The 27,690-nt window shown below is 49.4% G+C and overlaps 2 protein-coding genes across 5 annotated transcripts; one reads left to right on the forward strand and one right to left on the reverse strand.

Moving 5' to 3' along the window:
• Positions 1-130: 130 nt before the first annotated feature.
• On the reverse strand, positions 131-10,635 carry ITPA (inosine triphosphatase). Of its 4 annotated transcripts, XM_065921527.1 has the most exons (9): positions 10,501-10,634; positions 8,096-8,153; positions 7,943-8,007; positions 7,268-7,341; positions 6,103-6,134; positions 5,663-5,793; positions 5,441-5,556; positions 1,746-1,822; positions 131-564 (listed from the first exon to the last, which is right to left on the reverse strand). In XM_065921527.1, the coding sequence occupies exons 1-9, from the start codon at positions 10,564-10,566 to the stop codon at positions 476-478; spliced, it is 708 nt and encodes a 235-aa protein (XP_065777599.1). In that variant the 5' UTR covers positions 10,567-10,634; the 3' UTR covers positions 131-475. The 4 variants fall into 4 exon arrangements, 3 of the variants coding, with proteins under 3 accessions (XP_065777599.1, XP_065777600.1, XP_065777601.1); XM_065921528.1 differs by lacking the exon at positions 5,663-5,793 and having other exon boundaries at positions 10,501-10,632; XR_010661457.1 differs by lacking the exons at positions 131-564; positions 5,663-5,793 and adding an exon at positions 4,186-4,409 and having other exon boundaries at positions 1,743-1,822.
• A 2,974-nt stretch (positions 10,636-13,609) lies between these two features.
• DDRGK1 (DDRGK domain containing 1) lies at positions 13,610-26,279 on the forward strand. Its single transcript, XM_065921530.1, has 9 exons — positions 13,610-13,762; positions 14,973-15,173; positions 15,996-16,108; positions 16,327-16,428; positions 21,922-22,044; positions 22,353-22,391; positions 24,923-24,979; positions 25,517-25,565; positions 25,880-26,279. Exons 1-9 carry the CDS (start codon positions 13,672-13,674, stop codon positions 26,044-26,046), a joined length of 942 nt encoding a protein of 313 aa, XP_065777602.1. The 5' UTR covers positions 13,610-13,671; the 3' UTR covers positions 26,047-26,279.
• Positions 26,280-27,690: the final 1,411 nt, after the last annotated feature.

A 27,690-nucleotide genomic window follows, 5' to 3' on the forward strand; every position in this document is an offset into this window, starting at 1 on the left:
GCCATCCCACCCCTCAGCCCTCTTTCCTGACCCTGAGAGGTTTCCTGCTTCTGCCTAAAGGGACTCAGAAGACAGATGCCTGCCTGGGGAAGTTTCAAAGCAGCTATACCCAATTTATTATGGAAGCAAGTACCTTCTGGAATTTTTATTTGCTGCATTTAAAAAACATTGAAGGCTGTTTGTATGGTTCTTCCCCAAACCGTTAACCCTTTGAAGCATTAACACCCAAGGTCCTTTCAGGATTCCAGGCCTGGAGGCCATAAGAGACCACTGAATCCACAAGGGCAAGAGGATGGTGTTGTCCTTTGGCCAAAGTCTCTCCAAACAGAGCCAGCTGCTCCTGACAGCTGGGTAACACCGCCAGAAAGTGGTAATCCTGAAGGAAATACTTGGACAGGTGCCTGCCTGATAGAGGTGGTTTCAGGCTACCCCTCTCCAGATCCCCAGCCAGAGTGGTCATCACCAGCCCCAGGAGTCAGGCTGCTAAAGTATTCTTGCAACTCAAGCAGGGCCCGGAAGCGATGGGAAATGGTGTTCTTCTCAGCCTTGGGCATCTCTGCATACCTACAGGGCGACAATAACAGCTCAGAGAAGAGGGAGCCCAGATTCGGGGAGGGTGTGTACACCTTACCGCATCCTGGAGCCCGAAGCTCAGAGTCCCTAGTAAAAGGTAGCAGGGCCACCAGCTCCTGGCAGCCAGAGTTAATTTTTTAAAAATCAAAGAGTCTTAAATTCCGCTGTAGGTAGAAATCCGTGTTAATCTGTGTGGAAGGATACTAAATTTGTTCTAGTGTGTCCAAAAGTCACTAAAAGGAAGCTGGGGACAGGGGGATGAGCTGCATGTTTGGTCAGCTTTGTCATCTGTTGACAGGAAGCAGTGGGGCCTAACAGAGCAAACACAGTAATTTTCTCCAGGGCACTGCGGGGTGGGCAGATGGGCAGGGGAAGTGGGCCTTGAACAGCCAGCCAGTAACCTGCCACCCGTGTCAGGACTCCAATGAGCTGAGAATCCCATACTCCAGTTGTTACTTTCACATCTGTGCCATCCAATACAGTGGCCACCAGTATGTGGCCATTTAAATTTAAACCAATTACAATTGAATAAAGATAAATTCTGTTCCTCAGTTGCTCTAACCACATTACAAATGCTCTACAGCCACATGTGGCTAACATCTACTGGATCACACAGTGCAGCTACAGAACACTTGTGTCACTGAAGCGATGTTTCATGTTGTCCTCAGTCCTGTTGTAAGGCCTCAGGCCACGCTCCTGAAGGGTCCCTCCAGCTTGACAAACCCAATTCCCAATAATGGCCAACATGCCCCATGTAAACAAGTGGGGGCTAGCCTGAAATACTGAGAACACCTGGCACTGGGCGGGGGGGGGACATGCGTTAATGTGGTGCCCAGCTGTTAACATTTTTCCAAACTAGATAAGGGTCAGATAATCATCCATCCATCGCGAAGCTGACAAGCCCAAGTCAGAGAGGGGAAGCTACACAGCTGCTCTGCGGTGAGCTGAGCCAAGAGCCCAGGACTTCCAGCTACACCCAGCTGCCTCCCAGCTGTGGACTGCATCTCTCAGATTCCTTGCATCCACCCCCAGCAGAGCTGCCTTCAACTGGAAAGGCACCTCAGAGCCTGCCCCCGCCCGTGTCCGCATGCCTGCACCTGGGTGGGGCACTGGCCCAACCCAGACCACGGCCATCCGACCCCACACCCCTGGGAATAACTGGGGCTCCTTACGTCTGCTCATATCCATCGGGCTGAAAGCAGGGGTCCCAGCCAAAGTCCCGGCAGCCACGGGGCACCACAATCCGGCCCTGCCAAAGAAAAGGGGGCATAGCTATGTCACTGGACGTGGAGATGCACTATGAGGAGGGCAGTAGCCAGTTTAGTTTAGTTAATGAATTCGGTTAAACCCTAGTCACTCATATTATTTCAAGGGGTCCACGGTGCCGGCAAATGATTGCTGAACACACAAAAAATGCCGAGCAGGAGAGCTCGCTCCCCACAGACAGGGAGGAACCACATGCTTGATCAGGCCACTGATACCCCTGGGACCAGCCTCCCTCTCCAAAGGTTTGAGAAACTGTGACCTCACTGAAGAAAAGTCAATTTTGAAAAATTAACAGAAAACACTTTCCCCTAAGTGGAAGTTTGAGGGTCCTAAACTTTGCCAACAAACCCTGTATGTCGACAAAACCTGTATCTCCTACTATTACTACACTTATCAAAATACAAAGATGGCTCCAACAAATAACACAATAGCACAATGTTCAACTCAAAAATAGCTCAATAAGTATTGGCTGCAATAGGCAAATTCCAAAAGGAAAATTTTACAAAGAGAACCAGTGTCACAAGATATCGGGTTACCTTGGGAATTAAAAAAAAAAAAAAAGAAAAAACACATTAAAAATACAAGGGAGGTAGTAGAGGATGGGAATTAGCCACATAAATTCCAAGTCCTTTAGACCAAATGCAAATTCTGCTTTTGCTAATGGGGAGCTGTGTGACCGAGGCCAGTTACTGAATCACTCTGAACTTCACCCATGCGACAAATGTTTTTTGAATATCTTATCAAGGCAGACAGTGTTTTTAGCACTGGGATCAAAGAAAGCCTAAGCCTTGCCTTCACAGAATGGATCTCTTCAGCAAAATAAGCACTGCACCAGTAAACAAATGAATGATTACCAAATCATCAGAGGGCACAAACTGGGAGCTGGGCTCAAGAATAACAGGTTGGGGAGCTCAGGGAAGGCCTGAGTGAAGATGGGACACTCTGACCACATAAAGGGCGAGGGCAGGACATTCTAGGTGGAGGACAGAGCTGCGCCAAGGTCCTGAGATGGAGAAGGGCCTAGCACACACCCTGCTGAAAGGACTATGTGGCTGGGGTTTAGACAGCATGGGTGAGAACAGGACGAGAAGAAACAAGGCTACCTCATTAATGTAAGGGCTGGCAAACAATAAAGCACAAAAACAACAAAGTCACAGCTGGGGAGACAGCAGGGAATGGTGGCGGTGGCTGTGATCGGGCTCAGTCACAGGGCAGGAAACTGAGCCTGTGGCTGGTCAAACTTTTGATTTCTGAGAGAACATTTCTGTGAGAGTAGCAGATCACTATAATCAACGTCAAAAAATTTCACCAGGCAATACAATCTAGTAATCCCATTTGTGGATATAGATCCAAAAGAACTGAAAATGGGATGTTGAAGAGAGATTTGCACACCCATGTTCACAGCAGCATTATGAGCCAAAATGTGGAAGCCATTCAAGTGTTCATCAACAAATACAGGCAAACCTCAGAGAGATTGTGGGTTCAGGTCCCAACCACTGTAATAAAGCAATTATCACAATAAACCAAGTGACATGAATGTTCTGGTTTCCTACTGCATATAAAAGTATGCAATAGCATTATGTCATAAAAACAATGCTTGTTTTTGTTGTTCAGGCACTAAGCCATGTCTGACTCTTTGTGACCCTGTGGACTGCAGCACACCAGGCTCCTCTGCCCTCCACTATCTCCCAGAATTTGCTCAAATTCATGTCCATTGAGCCTGAGATGTTATCTAACCTTCTCATTCCAGTACCACATTGGATATTTTCTGACCTGAGCGGGGCTCATCTTCTGGTATCATTATCTTTTTGCCTTTTCATACTGTTCATGGGGTTCTTGCGGCAAGAATACTGAAGCGGATTGCCATTTCCTCCTCTAGTGGATCACAATTTGTCAGAACTCTTCACTATGACCTGTCTGTCTTGGGTGGACCCAGACTCATAGATTCATTGAGTTACACAAGCCCCTTCACCACGATTAGGCTGTGATCCATGAAGGGAAAATAAAAAACATAAATATCTTAATTTAAAAACACTTTATTGCTAAAAAATGCTAGCCATTATCTGATAGTGCAGGGTTGCCACAAACTTTCAATTTGTAAATACACAGTATCTTCAAAGCTCAATAAAACAAGATATGCCTGTAAATAAAGTGGTACATACATACAATGGAATATTATTCAGCCTTAAAAACAGAGATCCTGTCACATGCTACAACATGGATGAGATGAAGACATTATGCTAAGTGAAATAAGACAGTCACACAAAAACAAACACTGCAGGACACCACTTATATGATGTGTCTGAGGTAGCTGAACTTAGAAACAGAACGTAGAATAGTGCTTACCAGGTGCTGGGGAGAAGAGAGGAAGTGAAGTGACATGAAGTTAAAGTCACTCAGTCATGTCCAATTCTTTGCAACCCCATGGACTGTGGTCTGCCAGGCTCCTCTGTCCATGGGATTCTCCAAGCAAGATACTGGAGTGCGTTGCCGTTCCCTTCTCCAGGGGGATCTTCCCAACCCAGGGATCGAACCCAGGTCTCCTGCATTGCAGGCAGATTCTTTACTGTCTGAGCCACCAGGGAAGCCCAGAAGAGAGGAAGGTGGACTATTATTCAATGGGCATAGTTTCAATTTTGCAAGATGAGAAATTTCTAGAGATCTTTTGCACAATAGGGTACACTACTGTACACTTAATTGTGAAGATGATAATTTCTGAAACCTGTTTTTTTACCATAAGAACTGAACATCTCATCAGGGAGGCTTCCCTGATGGCTTAGTGGTAAAGAATCTGCCTGCCAATGCAGGAGATAAGGGTTTGAACCCTGGATCGGGAAGATTCCCTGGAAGAGGAAATGGCAACACACTCCAGTAATCTTGTCTGGAAAAACCCATAGACAGAGCCTGATGAACTACAGTCTATGGGGTCACAAAAGCATCAGACACAACTTAGATGGAGCCACTGGTGTAGGGCTATATGGGCTACAGTGAGACTCTGGATTTTATCCTGAGCAGAGAGGACAAAGTAGAGAAGTGATGTGTCTGAAGGTAAACCCTACCACAGGGAGGGAATGAATGGGCTGGGGTGGGGCGGGAAGCCCAGCACAGAGGGTGGTTTGGACTGAGAGAAGCAGCTGAACCCATGGTCTGATCAGTAAGCCTGGAGACAGTGAAGGGTACCTTTGAAAGGAATGAGCTGGGGGGAGAGGAAGATTCTATATGAACACAAAAACTTGGAAAGGCTGTGAGATGTTCAAGGCAAGCTGTTGCACAGCAGTGTGATAAGGAGATTCAAGCTTGGAGAAGTCTGAACTGCACATGTAGCTCTAGTTGTTGTCATCTTTAGTTCCCACATCTGCTTCTCAGGAGATCATACAGTGTACAGCTCTAGGTATACCGGGCTCCAAAAGCTGTGAGCCATGTATGTTTCCAAACATCAGACTCAGGGGGCAACAAGTTTTAGGACTGACAGCATTTCGAGCTGTGGTACCTAGGGGTGTGACCATCCCACCAGATAGCATCACTGGGCGGGGGGGGGGGGGGGGGGGGGGGGTCACAGCGCCCTCTGGTGGCATGCAGGGGAATGAGCACGAGCACATACCATCGTCCGGCCCCTGAAGAGGCGAACGGGCTCATTCGGGTCCCCAGTGCTGAATGCGAACGTGCAGAGTGCATAGGCAGACTTGTCTTGGAACCCCTCCAGGAGCTGGTAGAGACCTGAGGGAAGGTGCAGTGAGGGCTCAGCACACTCTATGCTGCCAAGTCCCAGGCCCAACTCCCCACCCAAGGGGCCCAGTTAGGGGAGGGGAGTTATACACGTCACCAAATAGGCCCTGCACTGATAACCCAGGAAGTCGGGTGATGGGGATGTAGAGTCCCTTATTCTACTACTGTGGGTTCCAGGGTATGGTGCTGGGACCAGGAAGAGAAGCAGGGTGTCCCCCTCTCCACCTCCTGCTGAGGCAACGACAGTAAGTGGTGGGGCCAATCCTCTCAGAGCCAAAATCTCCCTCTGCCCCTCAATCTCAAAGCTCTCACCACCACCACACCCCCTCCATCTTCTCCTCCCACATCTCAGCACTCCCTGGAGCTAGGATTACAGGGAAAGTGTGAGCCGTAGATTATAGATGGGGATACTGAAGTGAACAGAGGCCTCGAAGGGGACAGAACCTGAGACTCCTGATTACTAGCTGGAGCTCCTCCCTTAGAACCCACAGATTTCTTAATTCCAAACACATCGAAAGAGACAAATGGGAATAATACCTTCAGGCTTTAACTTCTCCAGAAACCACTTTCTGCAAGAGAAATAAAGGTGAGACAGATACCACAAATTGGGTGTTCTTACCACCTTCTTTCCAGGCTGCATCCCCCAGGAATTAAAGCTCTGAGAGTCAAGGAGAAAAGATAAAGAATGTCTCAACTCAAAATGAAGAGAAATAATCCAACAGGAAAAAGGAGATGGAGACAAACAGGCAATGCACAGAAGAATCAATAAACCAATGAAGGCCTCAACCTCACTGCTAATTAGGGAAATGCAAATTAAAATTGCATGTGATAACATTTCCAACTCACCCACTAAAGTACTAAAAAGTCATGGAACAGTGCTGGTAAGAATACAAGAGCCTATGTAGGGGTGCTACTGTGTTGGCAAACAAATGAGCAATCCTAAAGTTAAAGATACAGTTAACCCTTGAACTACATGATTTGAACTGCCGAAGTTCACTCATATGTGGATATTGTTCAATAGTCAATACTACAGTAATACATGGCTGAATCCACGGATATGGAAGGCCAACTGTAAGTTATTCGCAGGTTAACCCCAAGTTGTTCACGGATCAACTGTTTACATAACCAAAACCCAACAAACTGGGGTATCCGTACCCTGTGTGTGTGTGTGCCCTCGCTCAGTCATGTCTGATTCTTTGTGACCTCATTGACTGTCACCCACCAGGCTCCTCTATCCATGGAATTTTCCAGGCAAGAATCTAGGAGTGGGTGCCATTTCCTTCTCCAGGAGATCTTCCTGACCCAGGAATCAAACCCACATCTCTTGAGTCTCCTGCACTGGCAGGAGGTTCTTTACCACTAGTACCACCTGGGAAGCCTGAGGGGGGTCCAGGACACTGGATAGATTTAAGCAAATCCATCTGCAGATCTCAACTTCCTTATTTCCTCTTTCCTGAAACTGACCTGCCCAAGGATTACCTCTTCAATGGGTGAGTTCCCCTTGCCCATCTCAACTTACACAATCACATTCTCACACTTAACAAAAGAAAGGCATGCCTCTCCCCCATCCCTAATCCTTCCTCAATAATCTGACATACTCATGTTGACACCAAGACAGTGAATGACCTGCAATATCAAGTAACCAATCAACTGAAGGTGGTTTTGCGGCCAGGGCCCCGCAAAGGGGTGGGAGAGCACTCACATGTAGGGACCAGGGAGGCCCCCAAGGGCGTTGAAGCACAGACAGGTGTCCTCCACCAGTACAGGGCCCTGCACCTGCAGCATAAGGACATACAGCCCTGAGACCCGTGCCCACCAGCAGGCCCCACCTCTGCTCTGAATTCTCAGGCCACCCAGGCCAGGGCCAGACCCACAGCTAGCGGGGATGTGAAACAGCAGCAGCAGACCCTGGGCTAATCTCTTCTCTTTTATCTCTTATCTTCTTATCTGTTTGAGAGACAGGAACAACAAAGCCTCAGCAGGTTGTAAAGCTTGTACAATGACAGGAAAGGTGGGATTATACTCAAGCAGCCTGACTCTTTACAAAGTGCTGTTTCTCAGCTCCAGAGAGATGTGTGAGTGCAGGGTGGATATGTATGGGGAGAATGCAGGGGATGGAATGAATGCACCAGAGACCTGGGAAGAGAAAATTGTGTGTGTGTGTGCGGTCATCTTAGCGGGATACTACACAGTTAAGGTTGAGAAAGGAAGGCAACATATAAACTATTAACTGACTCCAGCCTGATTAGACATGGAAAGGTCCTTCAAATCACCATAAACTGTGCCCACCATATTCTCCACCCATCCCCAGCAGGCACAGACCCCAGGAGCCACCAGGACAAGAGGAGCAAGTACAGGACACGAATGGAGCAAGCACCTGGCGAGCTGCCTCCTGACACTTCCGAATGGAAATCTCATCAGGCTCTCCTTGGTACTCTGGCACTTGTGAGGGAAACAGACACATAATCAGGTCATGGGGAGTTAGAGAAATTGAATCATCTTTTAAAAATAAAACTAAACAGAGACATACGGTCAATTTTCTGCGCCACCAAAGTGCACGGAAATTTATCTCCTAGAATCTGAATGACCTGTTCCAAAATGAAAGAACATTTGTCACCACTTAATGATTCCCCATTACTGCACAAGCTGTCACCCACCTTTCTCATGAGGTAACTCTCCTGTCAGTTCCCTAAAGTTCAAAGTCAGGTTCATGAGCCTCAACTCTAGCCCTCAGGGTCCCACCCCAGCAGGTCAGCTCCCTCTTCTTCTCATTCTCTGATCCCTCCCTCCTACTTCAGGTCTCTGTTCATGCTAACCACCACCTAGAACACCCTCTTCCCTTCTTAATGCTCCCAGAACCTATCATTTAGGCCAGGAATTTTCTATCAGGGGTTACCTGGAATTCAGGAGGATCTACCCAGAACTTGGATAGGAAAAAAAATACCTCTCTATTTTCACTAACCCTGAGCTGAAATTTAGCATCTCTTTCAATTGTGTATACAGAAAACAAATACCATCAGCAGTTCCTGTGACATTTAAATCTATTAAAATCAAAGATGTTGTCATATCCCTTTACAGTTCTAGCAGATAATCTCAAAATACCAGTTACAACCTTCACTATTATTAAATTGATAACACAAAATGATAGATTGAATTATTTAATGAACAAAAAATATGTAACTAGATCAGATATTTATATTTTGAGAATTGTAAATCAATAGAACTGATTTCCTTTGTGGTGGTGATTTTGTCACTAAGTCATGTCTGTCTATTTGCAACCCCATGGACTGCAGCCTGCCTGACTCCTCCGTCTGTGGGATTTCCCAGAATATCCCCTTTTCTCCAGGGGAATCTTCCCAACCCAGGGATTGAACCCACATCTACTGCTTTGCAGGAGGATTCTTTACTGCTGAGCCACCAGGGAATCGCTTGATTTCCTTGGTAATCTCATGTATTTTATTTTGTACATTTAAAAATATTTTCCTGAGAAAGGGTCCATAGGCATCATCATTCTGCCAATGGGATAACAAGTTAAAACTCTTATTTTAGGCCAACTTCAAGTCCATCTTCTCCAGTGAGCCTCCTCTGGCCACTCCAGTCTGGTTTTTTTTTTTTTTTTTTTTTTTTTGGCCATGCCATGTGACTTGTGGGATCTCTTGAATCCTAGCCACTGGACCCACAGGGAATTCCCTCCTGCCTTTTTAAATGTGGGAGGGCCACATTCTCAACCAGAAGTAGAGACAGGCTTGGGAGCTGGAAGCTACCATCTTGCATGGGGCTCTGTTCAGGGTAGCACTGCCTGTCTGACTGATCTGGCCTTAGGATCCCAAACCTTTTCTCAGCCCAGGGCTCTGACTTCTGAGAAGGCCACTCTGAAATGGCCCAGACGTGCCATTAGTCCTTGTACTGTAGATAAATGAAGGGTCCGCTAATGACTGCACCCCACTGGTCTGCCTCAGATATCGAGTGGATGTCATCCTGATTCCCCACACATGACCCATCTCCCTGGCCATGGCTGACTGAGCAGGGACAAACCTTTGATCCAAGCAAGGCCAATCAGAGCTGATGTCTGGCAGAAGACTCACTGCCTCCTCCACCAGGAGGGGAAATGCAGAAAGACCTCAAAATGAAAAGCGATGAGCATCCAGGGAGAACTAGAAGGACAAATAAACCCCTCTCCAGGGACCCCTGAGAAAGACTCCTTAAGTCCTGTGGAACAGTACACTATTGTATTCCCACAATAGTCACCTGGTGATTTACACAAGCTATCTGTCTCTTCACTATTTGCAGCCAAAGAGGTTCCATCAACCCCCAGAATCCTTACAGCTAGCCACAAAGTCCCGGTAGACAAGAACTTTGATCCACTGCCTCTCTCACACCTCTCCTTTGCTCTGTGAAACAGACCTCTTGCATTATCCCCATTTCAAAAATGGCAGAAAGAGGCTGGGAGACAGGGGACCACATTCTGGACTGTAGTGGGGCGTGGACGGCTCGGCTTGGATGCCTGGCTCCACACCCTGTCCGGTCCCTGACAACCCCAGGCCAGCAGCGGTGTTTGGATCAACTCCAGAGGGCTGTCGAAGTCCTGGTTTGGGATCCAGCTTAAGAGGTGACCTTGGGGACAAGTGCTAAGGACCCCACCATTTAGCTCCCGAAACCCCTCAGCCCACAAGTCCTGCGCCCGGATTTGTCAATGCCCTTATTTAATTGAGCACAACCCCGGGTCGCCCCCACTCCGCACACGTGCGGGTCCCAGTCCGCGCGGCACTACCGGGTTACAGATCCAACCCATCCCTCCCCCTCCGACTCTTCGTTCCGCGTCCGCTGCTCCACCCGCTTGCTTAGCTCCTCCTGGAAGCCCCTTCCGCCTTCTCTCGAACCAGCCTGGCCACACGCTACCCTTTCACCGCCTCCTAGTCGCCACCCTCCCATCACCTCCTCCAGCTTTTTGGCGTTCCCCGTGACAAACACGATCTTCTTCCCGGCCAAGGAGGCCGCCATGGTGATCCCCAGCTACCCCGCAGACCCACAGGAAGTCCGCCTGCTTCGAGTCGCAGGCACTTCCGACTACCGGCGGAAGGGGATAACCTGGTTTCCGACCTCGTCCCAGGAAGGCATCCTGCGGTTTGTGTTGCGTGCCCGGGGCTGCGGCGGCGACTGCGGAAGTAGTGGCAGCCTGGGCGCCTTTAGGCAGGAACGCCGCTCTGGGCATCCAGAATCCTTGCTCAGACCCCCAGTAGTATGGCGCCCTTTGGATGAGCAACCTGGGGCCCCCGAGGGCTAGAAGGGAGGAGAAGGGCTTGGCCTCCCTTACCGGAATTGCTGGGGTCTAACGGACACTGGCTGGAGAGGGGAATGGCACCCCACTTCAGTACTCTTGCCTGGAAAATCCCATGGACAGAGGAGACTGGTAGGCTGTAGTTCATGGGGTCGCTAAGAGTCGAACACGGCTGAGCGACTTCACTTTCACTTTTCACTTTCACGCATTGGAGAAGGAAATGGCAACCCACTCCAGTGTTCTTGCCTGGAGAATCCCAGGGACGGCGGAGCCTGGTGGGCTGCCGTCTGTGGGGTCGCACAGAGTTGGACGTGATTGAAGCGATTTAGCAGCAGCAGCAACGGACACTGGCGGCTGAGTGCGCCGAGACCAGCCCCTCCCGGCAAAGCCAGAAGAGACTATTCTAACCACCTGCCCCACTCCTGTTTTCACCCATCTCTGGGGCAGGGGGCACCGAGGAAGCAAAGAAACCCTTCGTGCCTACCTCGAGGCCTGTGATGAACTCCCTAGGCTCTGGACGATTCGCCTTCACTGCTGGCACCTCTAAAGTTGTCACTGAGAACTGTTTCCTTCAGGACAAGGGCTCCCTAACCTGGGTCTTTATTCCCGATCTCATCTTCAAGCCCGGCTTCCTTAGCTCCGCCTTGCCTGCCAGCTCCGAACTATCTGACTGTGATTTTAAACTTGGCATAGCCTTAATCTAGCCCGGTCTTTTCACCCATGTCCCAGACTTGGGACTTCAGTATTTAAGTTCCTTTATTACAACATCCCTCCAGTTCCTTCTCAGCTAATTCTTTTCATCCCCAACACAGCAAAGAGTAGAAAGTGCCCCAGCAGACCCACCTTGCCATAGGCCTTAACCCACTACTGACACTTACACTGGGCAATTCAACTGTCTGTCTCCTTCGTGGGGCAGATTCGGGGCCAGCTTTACTCCTGGTGAGGCAGCTCCTGTCAGGAGTATCATGAGAAGTCTGGTGAGCTGGCAATGCCTGGATGAATTATTTTGTTTACTGTTAAAGACATCTGATCATCTCAATTATCAGATTTTTTTTTTTTACATGCCAGAATTTCTCCTTGGGGAACATGTTTATTTTTTTAAAAACCCTTTGCTCAATGACTACCATAGTGGGAATATTGCACAGGCCAAAAGAGATTACTATGTCCTAATGCAGGTCCTGGAATTTCCCATTCTACCATGTGATTCTACCATATGATCCCTTTCTACTGGGTGATTTGCCAATCTCTTTGGAGTTGACATGAGAAGTAGTGGGTTAGATCAGGAAGTGATGCCCTTGGTCTATGTCATGTGTCTTCCTCATGAAGTCATGGTGAATCTTCAGGCATGTGAAGATGGTTCACAAAAGAGGTTCAGCTCAGCAAAGCTGACCTCCTGACAGGCTAGGAGGAGCTTTCCAAGAATAGTATAGGCACCTTTCCAAGGACAGTATAGGTGTACCACAGACAAGTACCACGTGGTATGGTCAGCACAAAGACAGTTGGAACCCTGGAGGCTGAGAGAACCACCTAGGTTTGTTGAGGGCTCCTCAGCAAGATGTGGGAGCCCACAAAGGTTAAGCAGGAGTATTGGAAGTGAGTATTCACAGAGTGAGATAGACCTCATTCTAAAGCTGATGGCCTTGGGGAATTCCCTGGTGGCCTAGTGGTTAGGACTCTGCTTTCATTGTTAAGGATATGGGAACTAAGATCCTGCAAACCAATCAAGCAGTCAATTAACCTGAAGTTCTTTGAACCCAAGAACTTGGTGAGGAGGGAGGAGATATATGAATACCAAAAATTGTATGAAGAAGTTTGTGCGTGTGTGATCTTTAATCAGGATCCTTGGTTTCAAGTGACAGAAATCCCCTTAGGCAACAACGAGACAAAACAGAGACATATTGATTGCTTTACCTAACTGATGATCCAACATGTGAAGAAACAGGTTCTTTGTTGTTCTAAACAGAAATGAAAGGGATTGCATTATTCATTTATTAAATAGAATTTGCTAGAATTAAAATATGTGAATTTTTATTTCTCTAGCTAGGATTATGATGGAATAATCTCTTTGGAATTGCCCTTCCCTCTTTGTGGAGGAAACTAAGTTAAGTGTAAAAGGACAATTCTTGCCTTCAAAGGAGATTGTCAGGTCCTATTAATTCTACCTCTGAAATAGTTCCTTTTATTTAATTTTTTAGTATTTGAGTGGTTGCATGCATGCTTTTTTTTAACATTTATTTTTATTTGACTGCAGCAGGTCTAAATTTCAGTTGTGGCATATGGGATCGTTGTTTGTTTGTTTGTTTGTTTTAATATGGGATCTTTAGTTGCAGGAAGTGGGCACTAGTTCCCTGACCAGGGATTGAACCCTGGCCCCTTGCATTGAAAGTGCCCAGTTTTACCCACTGAGGAAGTCCTGGTATTGTTTACTGTTTTGAAAATATACATTGGTTCAATCCCTAGTCTGGGAACTGAAAATCCCACAAGCTGTGCAGCCAAACCCTAACAGAAAAACAAAACCCTAAAACAGAAAGTACACACACACACACACAGAGTCACTATGCTGTACAGCAGACTGATTTAAGAAAACACACACACACACACACACACACACACACACACACACACACACACACACTGAGTCACTATGCTGTACAGCAGACTGATTTAAGAAAAAAAATTAGGGCCTCTCTATTATGTGAGACCAGGGCGGGGCCGAGAGGTGGGCGGGGCCTAGATAGGAAATAGGAGGGGCCACATGTGCGGTGGGCGGGGCCTGGGAGATCCCGGGTTTCAGGGTGACGCGCTGGTTCCACCTGGAAGTCCACGTCATGGTGTCCCCCGTGGTGTACTTGGCGGTGGCAGCTCTGCTTGTCGGGCTTATTCTCTTCCTGACTCACAGCCGGGGCCGGGCGGCAGCAGGTAGGAGATGCCGCCGCGCCAGGGCCGGTGGGGCCGCGCGTCCTCTTGTCTCAGCCTCGGTAGGCCGTGGAGCCGCGGCTTATGCGCATGCGCTGACTTGCCCGGCGGAACTGAGCAGATCTCCGCGCCTTCCGCCCGCCACAGGCCGCACGCCTGAGCATGCGTGCGCAAAGTGGAGACCAGCAGGGCGGTGCAGCGCAGATGCTTGCTCGTGGACCAAGTGGCTGGGTCCCACACCTTTGTCCTGGCCCCCCAAAAGAGAGCGTGCTCTCATCTTCTCGCCGCTTTGGCCCTCCCTGAGGGCCAGGCCCTGGTAGACACTACCATCCTTTATCCAGGCAGCCCCCGACTGCGTCCGTTGAGGGATCCACAGGGGTGTCCCATGCTTCCCAGGCCGGGTCCAGAGCAGCTGACGAGAAGGGGGCCCCTAAGTGTTTTCTACCTACCTGCGAACAGAAAAGAGTATGAGGCGGCTCCAGGAAGCTCTCTCCTTACTCCTCAAGAACACACATGTGGGCTTGCACCCTCCTCCCTGTTTTGCACCCCGCCCGGAAGGCCGTGTCAGCTGCCAGGGCACGTAACAGATACACCTGTCATCCTCCACCCTGGCCCCCTCCCCATCATTTCTTTATCGGCATATGAGTTTGTGTATATGTCCCTCCACCTCCTTTGGCCCACAAGCTATTCGGAGCATCTGCCAGGGGCAGGGGACAGAGAAGCTGAGGTAAGGCAAGTAGCCAACAAGTCTTCCTGGGAGGAGAGACTTCGCGGTCGGGTCTGCTTTCTGATTGGAGTTCCAGATAAAACCGTGGCAGGTGGTGTTAAGCAAAAGATTAATACAGTACTGCTGTGGGCATTCATTCAGATGAGGCCTGGAGAGGTCAAGGTGGGCTTCTGGAGGAGGTAGAACAGCTCCATTTTGCAGGGTGGTAGTCTCCTAATGGGTCAGCTGGAAAGGTGGGGCCTTAAGAGGAAAGAAAGGTATCAACAGAGGTGGGAGGAAAGGAGTGCGCTTGCTGCATTGGACCAAGGTCAGGGTTTGGATTATGAAAGACTCCAAAGTCGGGCTGAGAAATTAGGACTTTGTTGTGGACAGAAGGAGCTTGGTGGAAGTTGAGCAGAGGAGGGTGAGGTTTCCAGGATGCTGTTCCCCCTGCCAAGAGGTGAGTTGGGCTGCCAGAGAGAATCATGGTGCTTCTCTTCCCTACAGCTGTCCAAGAGCCTTTGCACAATGAAGAGGAACCAGCAGTAGCAGGCCGAGTGGCTCGGCCTCAGCCCCTAGAGCCCGAGGAGCAGAGAGCCGCGGGCAGGCCCCGGCGCCGGAGAGACCTGGGCAGCCGCTTGCAGGCCCAGCGTCGAGCGCAGCGAGTGGCCTGGGCTGATGAGAATGAGGAGGAGGCCATCATCCAAGGTGAGAGGGGCCCAACCTGGTGGAGAGGGCCTGGGTTAGAGGGTGAGGTGACCCCAAACCTGGGCAAAAGAATGCAGTGTGAAGCCGTAGTGTGGGAGGAATGTCTGGGAATCCTTGGATGTGGTTAGGAGAGACTTTGTTGTTGTTTAGTCGCTAAGTTGTGTCTGACTCTTTTGTGACTCCATGGAGTCCTCTGTCCTGGGATTTCCCAGGCAAGAAAACTGGAGTGAGTTGCCATTTCCTCCTCCAGGGGATCTTCCCAGCCCAGAGATCGAACCCACATCTCTGCATTAGCAAGTGGATTCTTTACCACTGAGCTACCAGGGAAGCCCCTAGGGGAGACTTAGGACCCATCCTTTCTTCCCTGGGGGCTAGCAGCTCTGGACCATGATCCCTATTCCATTGGGCCAACCCCTTCTTCATTTTGGCTCTCAGTGTCCAAACAGGAGGGCAGGAGTCTTTAGGTTGACCTAGAGAATTCTTCAGTCCACTTCTTCTATCCCAGCACTCTCCCTTGTGGGGGCACACTCATTCTCTGAGGGCTTCACTCAAGGGCTCAAGTGCCCTCTTTATAGCTATATAGGGTCTAATATTATCATCTGTTTTCTTGCTCCATGGTTCCCTCACCCCTCTCCCAAACCTAACACATGCAACCCAGACAAATTTCTGCATGGCAGAGGCTTTAAGAGGGCAGAGCTGGACTAGTGGTATTTGCAAGTGAGTTGAGGGAAATCCCCCTCAAGGAGAGTGACAAGGGATAAGGTGAATATCATCTGTCCTCTGTGACCAGGACCTGACGTGTCTTTCTCTGACCATACTCAGCCCAAGAGGAAGAAGACATAGAGAAGCCAGTGGAAACTCACTTGTCCGGGAAAATTGGAGCCAAGAAACTACGGAAGCTGGAGGAGAAACAAGCACGAAAAGCCCAGCGTGAGGCAAGCAGGAGGGATGGGGGTGCAGCTTTGAGAGGTGGGAAAGGGCCCTGCCTTCCTTGTCTTCTATGTAGCAGACCCTCCCCTCATGCTGGGTTGTTTGATGCTTGTCTGTCTCCGTCTCCTGCAACTGTGGTCTTTGGCCTGACCTGGCCTGTTTGGGAGGTGGGCAGGCTCTGGCTGGAGGTGGAGATGTGCCAACTATGAAAGCCTTTCTCCAGGCAGAGGAGGCTGAGCGTGAGGAACGGAAACGCCTTGAGTCACAGCGTGAGGCAGAGTGGAAGAAGGAGGAGGAACGGCTTCGCCTGGAGGAGGAACAGAAGGTGAGCCAGGCCCCAGATGCTGACTTCTGTCTGCTGTCCAGGGAGCCTTGCTTCGTGTGTGTATGTGTGTGCGTGCATGTACGTGCCCATGGATGCTCAGTGGTGTCCAAGTCTTTGTAACCCCATGGTCTGTAGGCCATCAGGCTCCTCTGTCCATGAATTCTCTGGGAAAGAATACTGGAGCAGGTTACCGTTTCCTACTTCAAGGAATCTTCCCGACCCAGGGATCAAACCCACGTCTCTTGCATTTCTTGCTTTAGCAGGTGAATTCTTTAGCGCTAGCGCCACCTGGGCTGCCCTCTTGCTTCCCATGCAGCTTCCCTACACCTACAGCCCAGAAGAGGGGCCTTGAGCCCGGTGCAGGCCATGATTTATTTGGTTCCTGTGTTCTGGGCACAGCTTCTATAAAGCTGCTGCTGAAAAAGGGAGCCTGAAACTGAAATTTTGTGCATGTAATTTATTGGACACACCTGAAGCATTTGAAGAACATTGAGACAGAGTGGCTAGAGCAGGATAAGGAGGAAGAAAAGGGATCAGAGAGGTGAGGTGGGGCGGGGGGACTCTGAATCCTGAGGCCCTTTGGACCGTTAAAGAACATTGTAAGAGATGGATCATATCTGTACCAGGTTCTGTTCAGGGCCTGGCAGAGAGAAGATACTTGGAGAATGGAGACCACTGCAGTAAGGTGGTGAATCAGCCTTCATTTGCCAGGTGCTTCCTTCCCTTTGAGAATCGGGTGCCCAAGAAGGGCACCACCATAAAGATGTGGGGTATATAGAGTAAGAGCCCGGGCTGCCCAGCTGGGAAGACCCCATAGCCTGGTACCTTTGGCCTCTGACTGGCCTTGTTATTCAGGGACACTGGATGTCCGTAATGCCTGGCTCTGGATGCTGGAACACAGCAGAAGATTTCAGTCACTAAGTCATGTCCAACTCTTTGTGATCCTCTGAAGTGGAGCATGCCAGGCTTCTCTGTCCTCCACTGTCTCCCACAGTTTGCTCAAATTCACGTCCACTGAGTCAGTGATGCTATCTAACCATCTCATCCTCTGCCGCCACTGCCGCCACCTTTTCCTTTTGTCTTCAATCTTTCCCAGCCTCAGGATTTACCTTTCTGAATATTGATTCTAATAATGCACCTAAAGTATTCTGGGGCTCTTCTCCCCTACACCCCAATTCCCTTACTATTAACATCATACTTTATACCTTACTGTGGTATATTTCTTACAAGTAGTAATAATTTATTATTAAGTGAATTTGACACATTATTGGGATTTCATTCAGTTCAGTTCAGTCGCTCAGTTGTGTCCGACTCTTTGCGACCCCATGAACCACAGCACACCAAGCCTCCCTGTCCATCACCAATTCCCGGAGTCCACCCAAACCCATGTCCATCAAGTCGGTGATGCCATCCAACTATTTCATCCTCTGTCGTCCCCTTCTCCTCCTGCCCTCAATCTTTCCCAGCATCAGGGTCTTTTCCAGTGAGTCAGCTGTTCGCATCAGGTGGCCAAAGTATTGGAGTTTCAGCTTCAACATCAGTCCTTTCAATGAACACCCAGGACTGATCTCCTTTAGGATGGACTGGTTGGATCTCCTAGCAGTCCAAGGGACTCTCAAGAGTCTTCTCCAACACCACAGTTCAAAAGCATTAATTCTTCGGCACTCAGCTTTCTCTATAGTCCAACTCTCAGATCCATGCATGACCACTGGAAAAACCATAGCCTTGACTAGAGGGACCTTTGTTCACAAGTGATGTCTCTGCTTTTTAATATGCTGTCTAGGTTGGTCGTAACTTTACTTCCAAGGTGTAAGCGTCTTTTAATTTCATGGCTGCAGTCACCATCTCCAGTGATTTTGGAGCCCAGAAAAATAGTCAGCCACTGTTTCCCCATCTATTTGCCATGAAGTGATGGGACTGGATGCCATGATCTTAGTTTTCTAAATATTGAGCTTTAAGCCAACTTTTTCACTCTCTTCTTTCACTTTCATCAAGAGGCTCTTTAGTTCTTCTTCACTTTCTGCCATAAGGGTGGTGTCATCTGCATATCTGAGGTTATTGATATTTCTCACAGCAATCTTGCTTTCAGCTTGTGCTTCATCCAGCCTGGCATTTTGCATGATGCACTCTGCATATAAGTTAAATAAACAAGGTGACAATATACAGCCTTGACGTATTCCTTTTCCTATTTGGAACCAGTCTGTTGTTTCATGTCCAATTCTAACTGTTCCTTCCTGACCTGCATACAGGTTTTTCAAGAGGCAGGTCAGGTGGTCTGGTATGCCCATCTCTTGAAGAATTTTCCAGTTTATTGTGATCCACACAGTCAAAGGCTTTGGCATAGTCAATAAAGCAGAAATAGATGTTTTTCTGGAACTCTCTTGCTTTTTCGATGATCCAGTGGATGTTGGCAATTTGATCTCTGGTTCCTCTGCCTTTTCTAAAACCAGCTTGAACATCTGGAAGTTCATGATTCACATATTGCTGAATCCTGACTTGGAGAATTTTAAGCATTACTTTACTAGTGTGTGAAATGAGTGCAATTGTGCAGTAGTTTGAGCATTCTTTGGCATTGCCTTTCTTTGGGATTGGAATGAAAACTGACCTTTTCCAGTCCTGTGGCCACTGCTGAATTTTCCAAATTTGCTGGCATGTTGAGTGCAGCACTTTCACAGCCTCGTCTTTCAGGATTTGAAATAGCTCAACTGGAATTCCATCACCTCCACTAGCTTTATTCATAGTGATGCTTCCTAAGGCCCACTTGACTTCACATCCCAGGATATCTGGCTCTAGGTGAGTGATCACACCATTGTGATTATCTGGGTCGTGAAGATCTTTTTTGTAGAGTTCTTCTGTGTATTCTTGCCACCTCTTCTTAATATCTTCTGCTTTTGTTAGGTCCCTACCATTTCTGTCCTTTATTGAGCCCATCTTTGCATGAAATGTTCCCTTGGTATCTCTAGTCTTTCCCATTCTATTGTTTTCCTCTATTTATTTGCATTGATCACTGAGGAAGGCTTTCTTATCTCTCCTTGCTATTCTTTGGAACTCTGCATTCAAATGAAAATATCTTTCCTTTTCTCCTTTGTTTTTCGCTTCTCTTCTTTTCACAGCTATTTGTAAGGCCTCCTCAGACAGCCATTTTGCTTTTTTGCATTTCTTTTTCTTGGGGATGGTCTTAATTCCCGTCTCCTGTACAGTGTCACGAACCTCCATCCATAGTTCATCAGGCACTCTTATCAGATCTAGCCCCTTAAATCTATCTTTCACTTCCACTGTCTAGTCATAAGGGATTTGATTTAGGTCATACCTGAATGGTCTAGTGGTTTTCTCCACTTTCTTCAGTTTCAGTCTGAATTTGGCAGTAAGGAGTTCATGATCCGAGCCACAGTCAGCTCCCAGTCTTGTTTTTGCTGACTGTATAGAGCTTCTCCATCTTTGGCTGCAAAGAATATAATCAGTCTGATTTCAGTGTCTACCATCTGGTGATGTCCATGTGTAGAGTCTTCTCTTCTGTAGTTTTCCCCAAATATCCTTTTTCTTTGCCAGAGTCCCATCCAGGATACCACGTTAGACTTAGTTGTCATGTCTTCTTAGGTTCCTCTGAGTTGTGATAGTTTCTCAGACTTTCTTTGCTTTTGATGACCTTGACAGTTTTGAGAGCTGTTGGGAAAGTATTTTGTAAAATGTCCCTCTATTTGCATTCGACTTATGTTATTGTCAAGGTTAGAATAGGGGTTATGGATTTCTGGGAGGAAGACCAGAGGTGGAGTGCCATCCTCAACACAACATATCAAGATTTCATGTTATCGACTTGACTTATCACTTGTATGCTAACCTTGATCACCTGGCCAAGATTATGTTTGCCAGATTTCTCTACTTCCCATGGTTTCTTGGAAACAAGCTACTGCACAGGCCACACTTAAGAAGTAGGGAGTTATGCTCCATCTACTTAAGAGGAGAGTATTTACATGAAGTATTTAAAATTCATTTGTACAGATTTATCTTTTCTTTATTTATTCAGTTATTTGTATCTACATGGATATGACTTATGAATATCTGTTTTGCACTTTGTATTGTAATCCAGATACTATCTTTTTTTTTTGGCCGTGCCACATGGCTTGTGGAATCTTAGTTCTTCAACCGGGGACTGAACACAGGCCTTCAGCAGTGAAAATGAAGAGTCCTAACCATCTGACTACCAGTGAAGTCCCATCCAATGCTATCTTATTTACTTTTTTGCTTAGATTGTTCTAGCTTTGGCTACTGGGAGCGCTTTTAGTTGACCCCTGTTTACCTTTGACATACCCTTATTGTTTTTCTTCTCTGAGTACTTTCTTACTTTTGACACTGAAAAATGCTCCAGGCTCATCTTGTATATTCCATATCACAGCTTTATCTTCATGTTTAAGATAGCTCTTTCTCTGAGAATCCTGGAAAATGGGTTGGTTTGGGGCAAGACTGTTGCACTAGGCGATGGTGGATGGATCAAGCAGTTTTCCAGAAGTTAAAGAAAGAAGTGGTAGATGGAGCCTCATTTCTGACCAGGGCAGTTGGCCAGATAGCTGTGAGATTCGCTAAGCCAAGGATTCAGGAGGAGTACCAGATGTGTGGGGAGTAGATCACAGGGTCTTTCTGGGACATCGTCAATTTGAGGTGCCTATGAGACAGCTCAGTGTGTGTGCCATGTGGGAAGTCGTTTGTTTGGGAAGAGAGATTTGTGTAGGGATACAACAGTAGCAGTCACTGGCACTCAGATACCCTTACTATTAACATTGTACCTTACTGTGGTATATTTTTTACAGCTAACAATAATACGTTATTATTAAGTGAATTTAACACTTTATTGGCATTTCATTCGTTTTTCATTAGGGCATAATTGATGCTGTGGGCATAGTGATGTGGTGCAGAGAGTGGAAGAGAGAGAAGGGACTGGGCTGAGTGATGGAGGCAGTGGGAAGAATGACCCAAGGAACAGGAGGATATCTAGGAGAGGGTAGGGTCTGAAAGCCAAGGGATGGAAGAGGGGATGGTAGGCTCTGCCCAGGGCCACTGAGAAGACCAGGGTATGAGGCCTGATGGTTGTCCCTTGGCTTTGGTGGGTAGAGGACATGGGTGAGGCCATAGCAGGACTTCTTTTGGTGGAGCTGAGTGTGCAGAAGCCAGATTGGAGTGGGCTAGAGGGATGGTTGACTGATGAGAAATGGAACCTGGGTTTTGTTCACAAAGCTTGGACATGACAGGGCAGGATGTGGGAGGGGGTGACTGGAGGATATTATATGGCGTTCATGGCAGGATTTTCAGGGAGAGGGATGCTGAGCAGTGTCTGGGAGGTGATAGAACTGATTGAGAAGAGGGATCATGCTGTTTAGCTTAGGGGCCAGAGGGATGGAGGTCCTGAAGGAGCTCTGTCTCTGGCCTCTGAGAGCAGCAAGGACCAAAACAGAATAGAGTGGCCACTCTATCTGACTCTTACCTCCTCTGTGTCCACAGGAAGAGGAGGAGAGGAAGGCCCAGGAGGAGCAGGCCCAGCGGGAGCATGAAGAGTATCTGAAACTGAAGGAGACCTTCGTGGTGGAGGAGGAGGGTGTGGGCGAGACAATGACTGAGGAGCAGGTGGGTCCACCACCACTAGGAAATGTTCCCTGAGCCCAGAAAGGCAGGACAGCCCCATCTCAGATACCCCACAGCTCCTTGCCTGCTTCCCTGGTCATCCAGTGAGAGGCGGGTGGGCATCAGGATCAGCAGGCTCTAGTGGCCGAGACCTTGTCTTTGGGAGAGGTGGTGCCTCGATCCCCTCCCCACAGGAGGCTCTGCTGCTCACCCAGGTGGTTGAGCAGGCACTCAGCTGGGCAGGTGGGTAGGCATAGACCCTTGTGGCCCCTGCCAGGGGGACTCTCATCTTGATTTCTCTGCTTTTCTAGTCCCATAGCTTCCTGGCTGAATTCATCAACTACATTAAGGTAAGAAATGCAGAGCAGAACCTGGGTGTCAGCTGCTTGCTTCTTGTATGTATGTTGGGTTCATCTTCAGGTCCTGGAGGGGGTAGGCCCAAGGGGGTCTGCACACATGTCACTCAAGCTTGTGCAGGAGTGAGCAGGTGGGCCTGCTAGGTTCCTGGCCAGGAAAGCCCCTTCTCCTCTGACCCCAGACGTGGGGAAGGACCTGATCTGTGTGGGAGATACGATCGCTTCCTCATGCTTAGGGTTTGACAGTTTCCCTGCTCTTCAGACCCCACGCTCTGTGAGTCATTGTGTTTTCAAGTTTCTTCACATGTGTTTTCTACCAGTTCTGTCATACTGAGGTGAAGCCACATCCCCTGCCATGTGCTCCTGACCAGGAACTTGGGTCTTCCACGGGATACTGGAAGATGTTTCCTTTGGAAACTAGGGCAGGGTAGCAGGTGTGCCCCCTTCTGTCTGCAGCTGCAGCACGGGCCTCCTGAATACTGCTCCGGTTGCATAAGCTTGTCCTGCTCTGCTTTGCTGCTAAGCAACTTCTCTCCCACAAAGGATGCGATGAGGGGAGAGGTTTTCAAGTGCAGCTTAGGGGTGCAGAGGCGGCTGAGGGAAGGAGTACAGAGGGAGCGGAGGCGGTGGTGGGGGTGGTACTAGGGGTGCCAAGGAGCCAGGGCTTGCATAATCCCCCCCACCTCTCCCAAAAGAGAGCAGGGTTTAGATACCTCCTAGCTGCAAGGGGCTAGGCTCACAGCGTAGAGGCTGGGGGTTCCTGAGAGGGAGGAGGCTCCCCCAGACTGTGACCATTCCTTTCTCATAGAGTCCATTTTCCACCCTGGCACACTAGATTGAGGGCTGCAACCCTGGGCAGGATATGTCACACTCTCCTGCTGCTATTTGGAGCTCACTGTCCCCACCCACTCAGTGGGCAGCAACACAAGCCTGAGTCTCTCCTCCAGGAAGCCCTCCTGCATCAGCTTCAGTCCCCGCCCCCACAAAGCAGACACCTGAGAACCCCCAGGGCAGTTCCCATCCTTGCTTTCAACAGCTCTCTGGAGGGACCATTTTCTGGTGTTTTCCAAGATCTTTTGGAGTTTAGTAGAAGTTTCTCCAGCTTACGCTAGCTGATTGTCCCAGAGCTCCTGTCATAGGGAAAAGGAGAACTTCCAAAACTCAGCCTACCCACCTTCCTCTTGGCTTAAGGGGATGGGCCCTTTCATCCTAGGGTTTCAGAACTGGAGGGACATTTCTGTGCACAGCAGTTACATGAGGCTCAGCCATAGTTTGATCTCGTTGGTCCACTCTCCCTTCTGATTGGATTGGGTTGGTTGATTGATTAGTTTTTCCAGACATACTTTTGGCGCCAGCAACCCCTCAGACAAGGTTTTCAGGGACCACCTGGGGTGACTCCATAATCCCACTCTGAGCTGTTGCTGGGAGCCCAGCACCCACTCCCTGTTTTGTAGGTAGAGGCCAGCTGGCCAGGTCACCTGGTACTTGCCCACGCCCTGGCCCAGCTGCCATTCACTTGCCTCCCTGCTTACATGTTCAGTTTGGCATTTCGAACAGTCTCAGGCCATCTGCAGCTGGGGAGGTGTCACCCTGTCAGCCCTCCCCCAGCTCATTTGCTGTGGAAGATTCACAGAGATGCAGAAGATCGCCTTCTCACAAGTCGCGTGCTCTTTGTTTGTGAGGGAGACGGGGCAGATGCAGGTAGGGCCCAGCAGTGGACCCTCAGCTGCAGCCCCCGGGAACTAAAGTTTCTTCTGAGGGTGTGAGGGAAGCTTGCCGTCACATGGCTGTGTGTGCAAAGTGCTGGCCGGTGTTCCTGACAGTTATCTTAAGGAGGGCTCATACAACGTGAAGAGCACGGTGACAGGAAGTATGGGCATGTCAGCATTGTGATCTTTGGGCCAGGGAACAGGGAGCAAAGGTGAGGCAAGACGGAGCTGCCTAGGTCCTGGCTTATTGGGGCTGTTTATCTGCTCTGTTCTCCCCATTCTCACCTTCTCCTTGGCGGGGCTGTGGGCCATGTCCTGTTCCACATTGCTTCTCCCACACCTTCTCAGTGCCTGGTCCTGGCAAGTTCTCAGCGAACACAAGTCCCAGAAAAGGTTTTTTAAAATAACTTTTGGTGATTGTCGTTCCTCCCCTTCATCTCTGAGGCGTTTCCCCTTCCAACCTGTCCAAGATGTTAGAAAGACAGCTCTGGTTGCAGAGGAGAAGCCGGCAGCTATGCTTGGTTCTCCGGGTGTGTTTCTGTCTCAGGGTGGTCCTCAGTACAAGGGCCTGGGGCGCAGATCTCTGCCCACAAGCAGGGGAACAGGAGCGTTTATGAATGCGTATGTCTCTATATGGGTGATTGGGAGAGTGTGTGAATAGTGTGTGAGGGGAACAAGGCTCTCCCATAGGATCTGCACAGTGTGTGTCTAGCCACCCAGAGCGGATCAGATCAGAACACCAACTTCAGAGGGTCCCAGTGCTGAAAAGGACTTGCCCGAGCTCAGCCTCGCACCTTCTCCTCCCTCTGTTTGTAGCAGTCCAAGGTCGTGCTCTTGGAAGACCTGGCTTCCCAGGTGGGCCTGCGTACTCAGGTAAGCTGTGCACGGTGGCCTGTGTGTGGAGCGCAGCCGTGGAATGTGTGTGGCTGTCAGAAAGGGCCTGCCCTAAAGATGGAGAGTCTCAATGCCCCTTCCCCCCTACCCCCAGCCAAGAGTGAGTATATTGTAGGAATCTCTTGTCATCCCAGGCATCCTGCCTTTATAACTAGTTGGAAAGCAATTCGGGAGAAAAAAAGAAAAAGGTCTGAACCCCATCACTCCAGCAGCCCAAATCCAATTACCTAGACAGCTGCCCTACAACAGGCCATACCAGCCTTCTCAGCCAAATGTCACCACTTCTCTTCTGGTTGGAAGGGAGCCTCTCTCAGGGTGGGGGGTGGGGGGTCCTGCCAGACCCCAGGACCAGAGCACCTTCTCTCCAGGGCCCTCCAAAGGAGACACGTGGAGTCACATTGCAGGGTGGCTATGAGAAGGAGAGGAGAGGTTTGGTTGTGGTCGGAGGGAGGTTGTAGGTACCTCTTCTGGGGATGGCAGCACCTGTCCCTACTCTGAGAACTGTTCTCCTCATAGGACACCATAAACCGCATCCAGGACCTGCTGGCTGAGGGGACTCTTACAGGTGAGAGGAGGACAGTGTCACTACGGGCCCTGGCCTTGGGGAATGTCTAGCCATGTGGGGCTGCGAGGCTAGGATGAGCACCCCGGGTGGGGGAGCAGTGTACAAGGAGGGGCACCGAGAAGGGGGATGCCATTCAACAAGGAGGGTGCCAAGGCCTGGTGATGGCTTTGGGTGACAAGGACAGACAAGGAAGCCTGATTTGACTTGCCAAAGTTGGATACGGCTGGGAAAGGCCAAGCAGGCAGGCAGGAGGAGTGGGTGGGTCGCTGGGCATGTGGGGAGGGCTCAGCACCACAACCTGCATGTCCCCACAGGTGTGATTGACGACCGGGGCAAGTTCATCTACATAACCCCGGAGGAACTGGCTGCGGTGGCTAACTTCATCCGACAGCGGGGCCGGGTGTCCATCACTGAGCTTGCCCAGGCCAGCAACTCCCTCATCGCATGGGGCCGGGAGCCCCCTGCTCAGGCCCCAGCCTGACCTAGGCCTTCCCTCTTGGACTGAGAGCTGGCATGGCTTACCTGGCCTTACATATTTTTCCTTCTCACCATCTTGGGGCAGATGGAGTGTGGCCAGGCAGTTACAGATTAAAGGCCCAATAAGTACTCATGAGCTTGGTGTGGCTTGGTGTGGCAGAAGGCCTGGCCTGGGGTGCCAGATGAGCTGGTGAAAATCTCATTTTGGAATTTATCTTGGGGGTGGGGGTGGGGTCCTTTGGAAATGGATGCAAGTTCCATTGTTATGAATGCATGCATTAAAAAAAAAAAACTGATCATTTACTCTGTTCCTTTGTGCCCTGCAAGCCCAGCCCCCAAGGCCTGGATGAGGTCTTACTCCTCACCCCCCCACCTTACCAGAGCCATAGAGGGAATCCTCTTGGGCCACATCTCCCCCAGTTGAGGAAGGAGTTCTCACCATGAGAGCTCTTAGGAAGAAGAGTTAATGAGAGGTGCCACAGATGAGAGTCCTAGAACACATCAGCCTTAAGAGGGAAGGAAGAGAGGTCAGGGAGGGGAGAGCCTGGGCCAGCTGCTTGTGGGACAGGGAGAAAGAAGGGGAAGACCTGCTTGAGCTGGATGGAAATGTGCAGTGGAGGGACCTTGCTTCATAGAGGACTGCACATGAATTCAGTTCTCCATCCTTGACAAAAAGTTTAAATGGTGTGGGCGATTCCACCCACTGGGGGGTGTAAGGACCATATGTTCAGGAGTAGGTGTGAGATGGGAGATGTGTGTCTCCCATAGGGTCAGTCAGTGGTTCCTGTGGGCTGTTCAAGGCATGAGCTTCCTGCTGTGCTGAGGGTGAGGCATGTGTTTAAATGTGTATTTTTTATGCACATGGCCCCTAAACACAACCACCTACTTAACTCTGGTGCCTGGAGGAGGAAGAGGCAGCTTTCTGTTCCAGTCCAGGAGGAAACTACCTACGTAGACGGTGATGGGGAGATAGGGCATCAGGCTCCCAGGACAGACCTTTCCTGATGGATTATCAAGGGTGATTTTAACTCATTTGATTCTGTAAGCAAAAGCTATAGAACCTATATTCCAAGTACGGCGAGACTCTGGTACTTCTGTCAGCGATGGGCTGAAAAGTGCTACCTGTGTTGTTTGGAAGGCCAGTGGGAGCTCACAGTCTAGGAAGAAGGAAGAACTAGACATAGATAACCACAATGTGAGGGAGATAAAATCCAAAGGGAAAAGAGGAGCTGGCTTAGTTAGAGCAGTGGTTCTCAGCCCTGGTTGCTCATTAAAATCACCTGGGGCACATACCCCAATCTCATGCTAGGCTGTACCCCAGACCAGTTCAATCAGAATCTCTAATGGTGGGTCCAGAGAATCAGTAAGAGATTCCAATGAGTAACCGAGGTTGAGAGCTGGTGATGGAGGTGGAAGTGGGGTGGAAAGGCAGGCCGAAAAATTGCAAGTAATTAAAATCCATAGTGGAGAGGGCGTCCATCCTTTCCCTTAGCCACTGCCAGCCACATAAGACAGCTATGGCAGCCCCAGCCACTGCATTCTGTCCTCAGGACACTGCCCATAGGGTTCAGTTCAGTTCAGTCGCTCAGTCGTGTCCGACTCTGCGACCCCATGAATCGCAGCACGCCAGGCCTCCCTGTCCATCACC

This window comes from Muntiacus reevesi, chromosome 2 (genome assembly GCF_963930625.1).
Source record: "Muntiacus reevesi chromosome 2, mMunRee1.1, whole genome shotgun sequence".
In the NCBI taxonomy this organism is placed as follows: domain Eukaryota; kingdom Metazoa; phylum Chordata; class Mammalia; order Artiodactyla; family Cervidae; genus Muntiacus; species Muntiacus reevesi.

Bases quoted from the DNA above. Each gene is read 5' to 3' on its own strand.
- DDRGK1 (XM_065921530.1), top strand. From the start codon at position 13,672: ATGGTGTCCCCCGTGGTGTACTTGGCGGTGGCAGCTCTGCTTGTCGGG. The intron at 15,174-15,995 runs GTGAGAGGGGCC...GACCATACTCAG, and splicing joins GGAGGAGGCCATCATCCAAG to CCCAAGAGGAAGAAGACATA. The intron at 25,566-25,879 runs GTGAGAGGAGGA...ATGTCCCCACAG, and splicing joins GGCTGAGGGGACTCTTACAG to GTGTGATTGACGACCGGGGC.
- ITPA (XM_065921527.1), bottom strand. From the start codon at position 10,566: ATGGCGGCCTCCTTGGCCGGGAAGAAGATCGTGTTTGTCACGGGGAAC. The intron at 8,008-8,095 runs GTATGTCTCTGT...TTCCCTCACAAG, and splicing joins GGTGGCGCAGAAAATTGACC to TGCCAGAGTACCAAGGAGAG. The intron at 6,135-7,267 runs GTGAGTGCTCTC...TTTCTCTTGCAG, and splicing joins GGCCTCCCTGGTCCCTACAT to AAAGTGGTTTCTGGAGAAGT.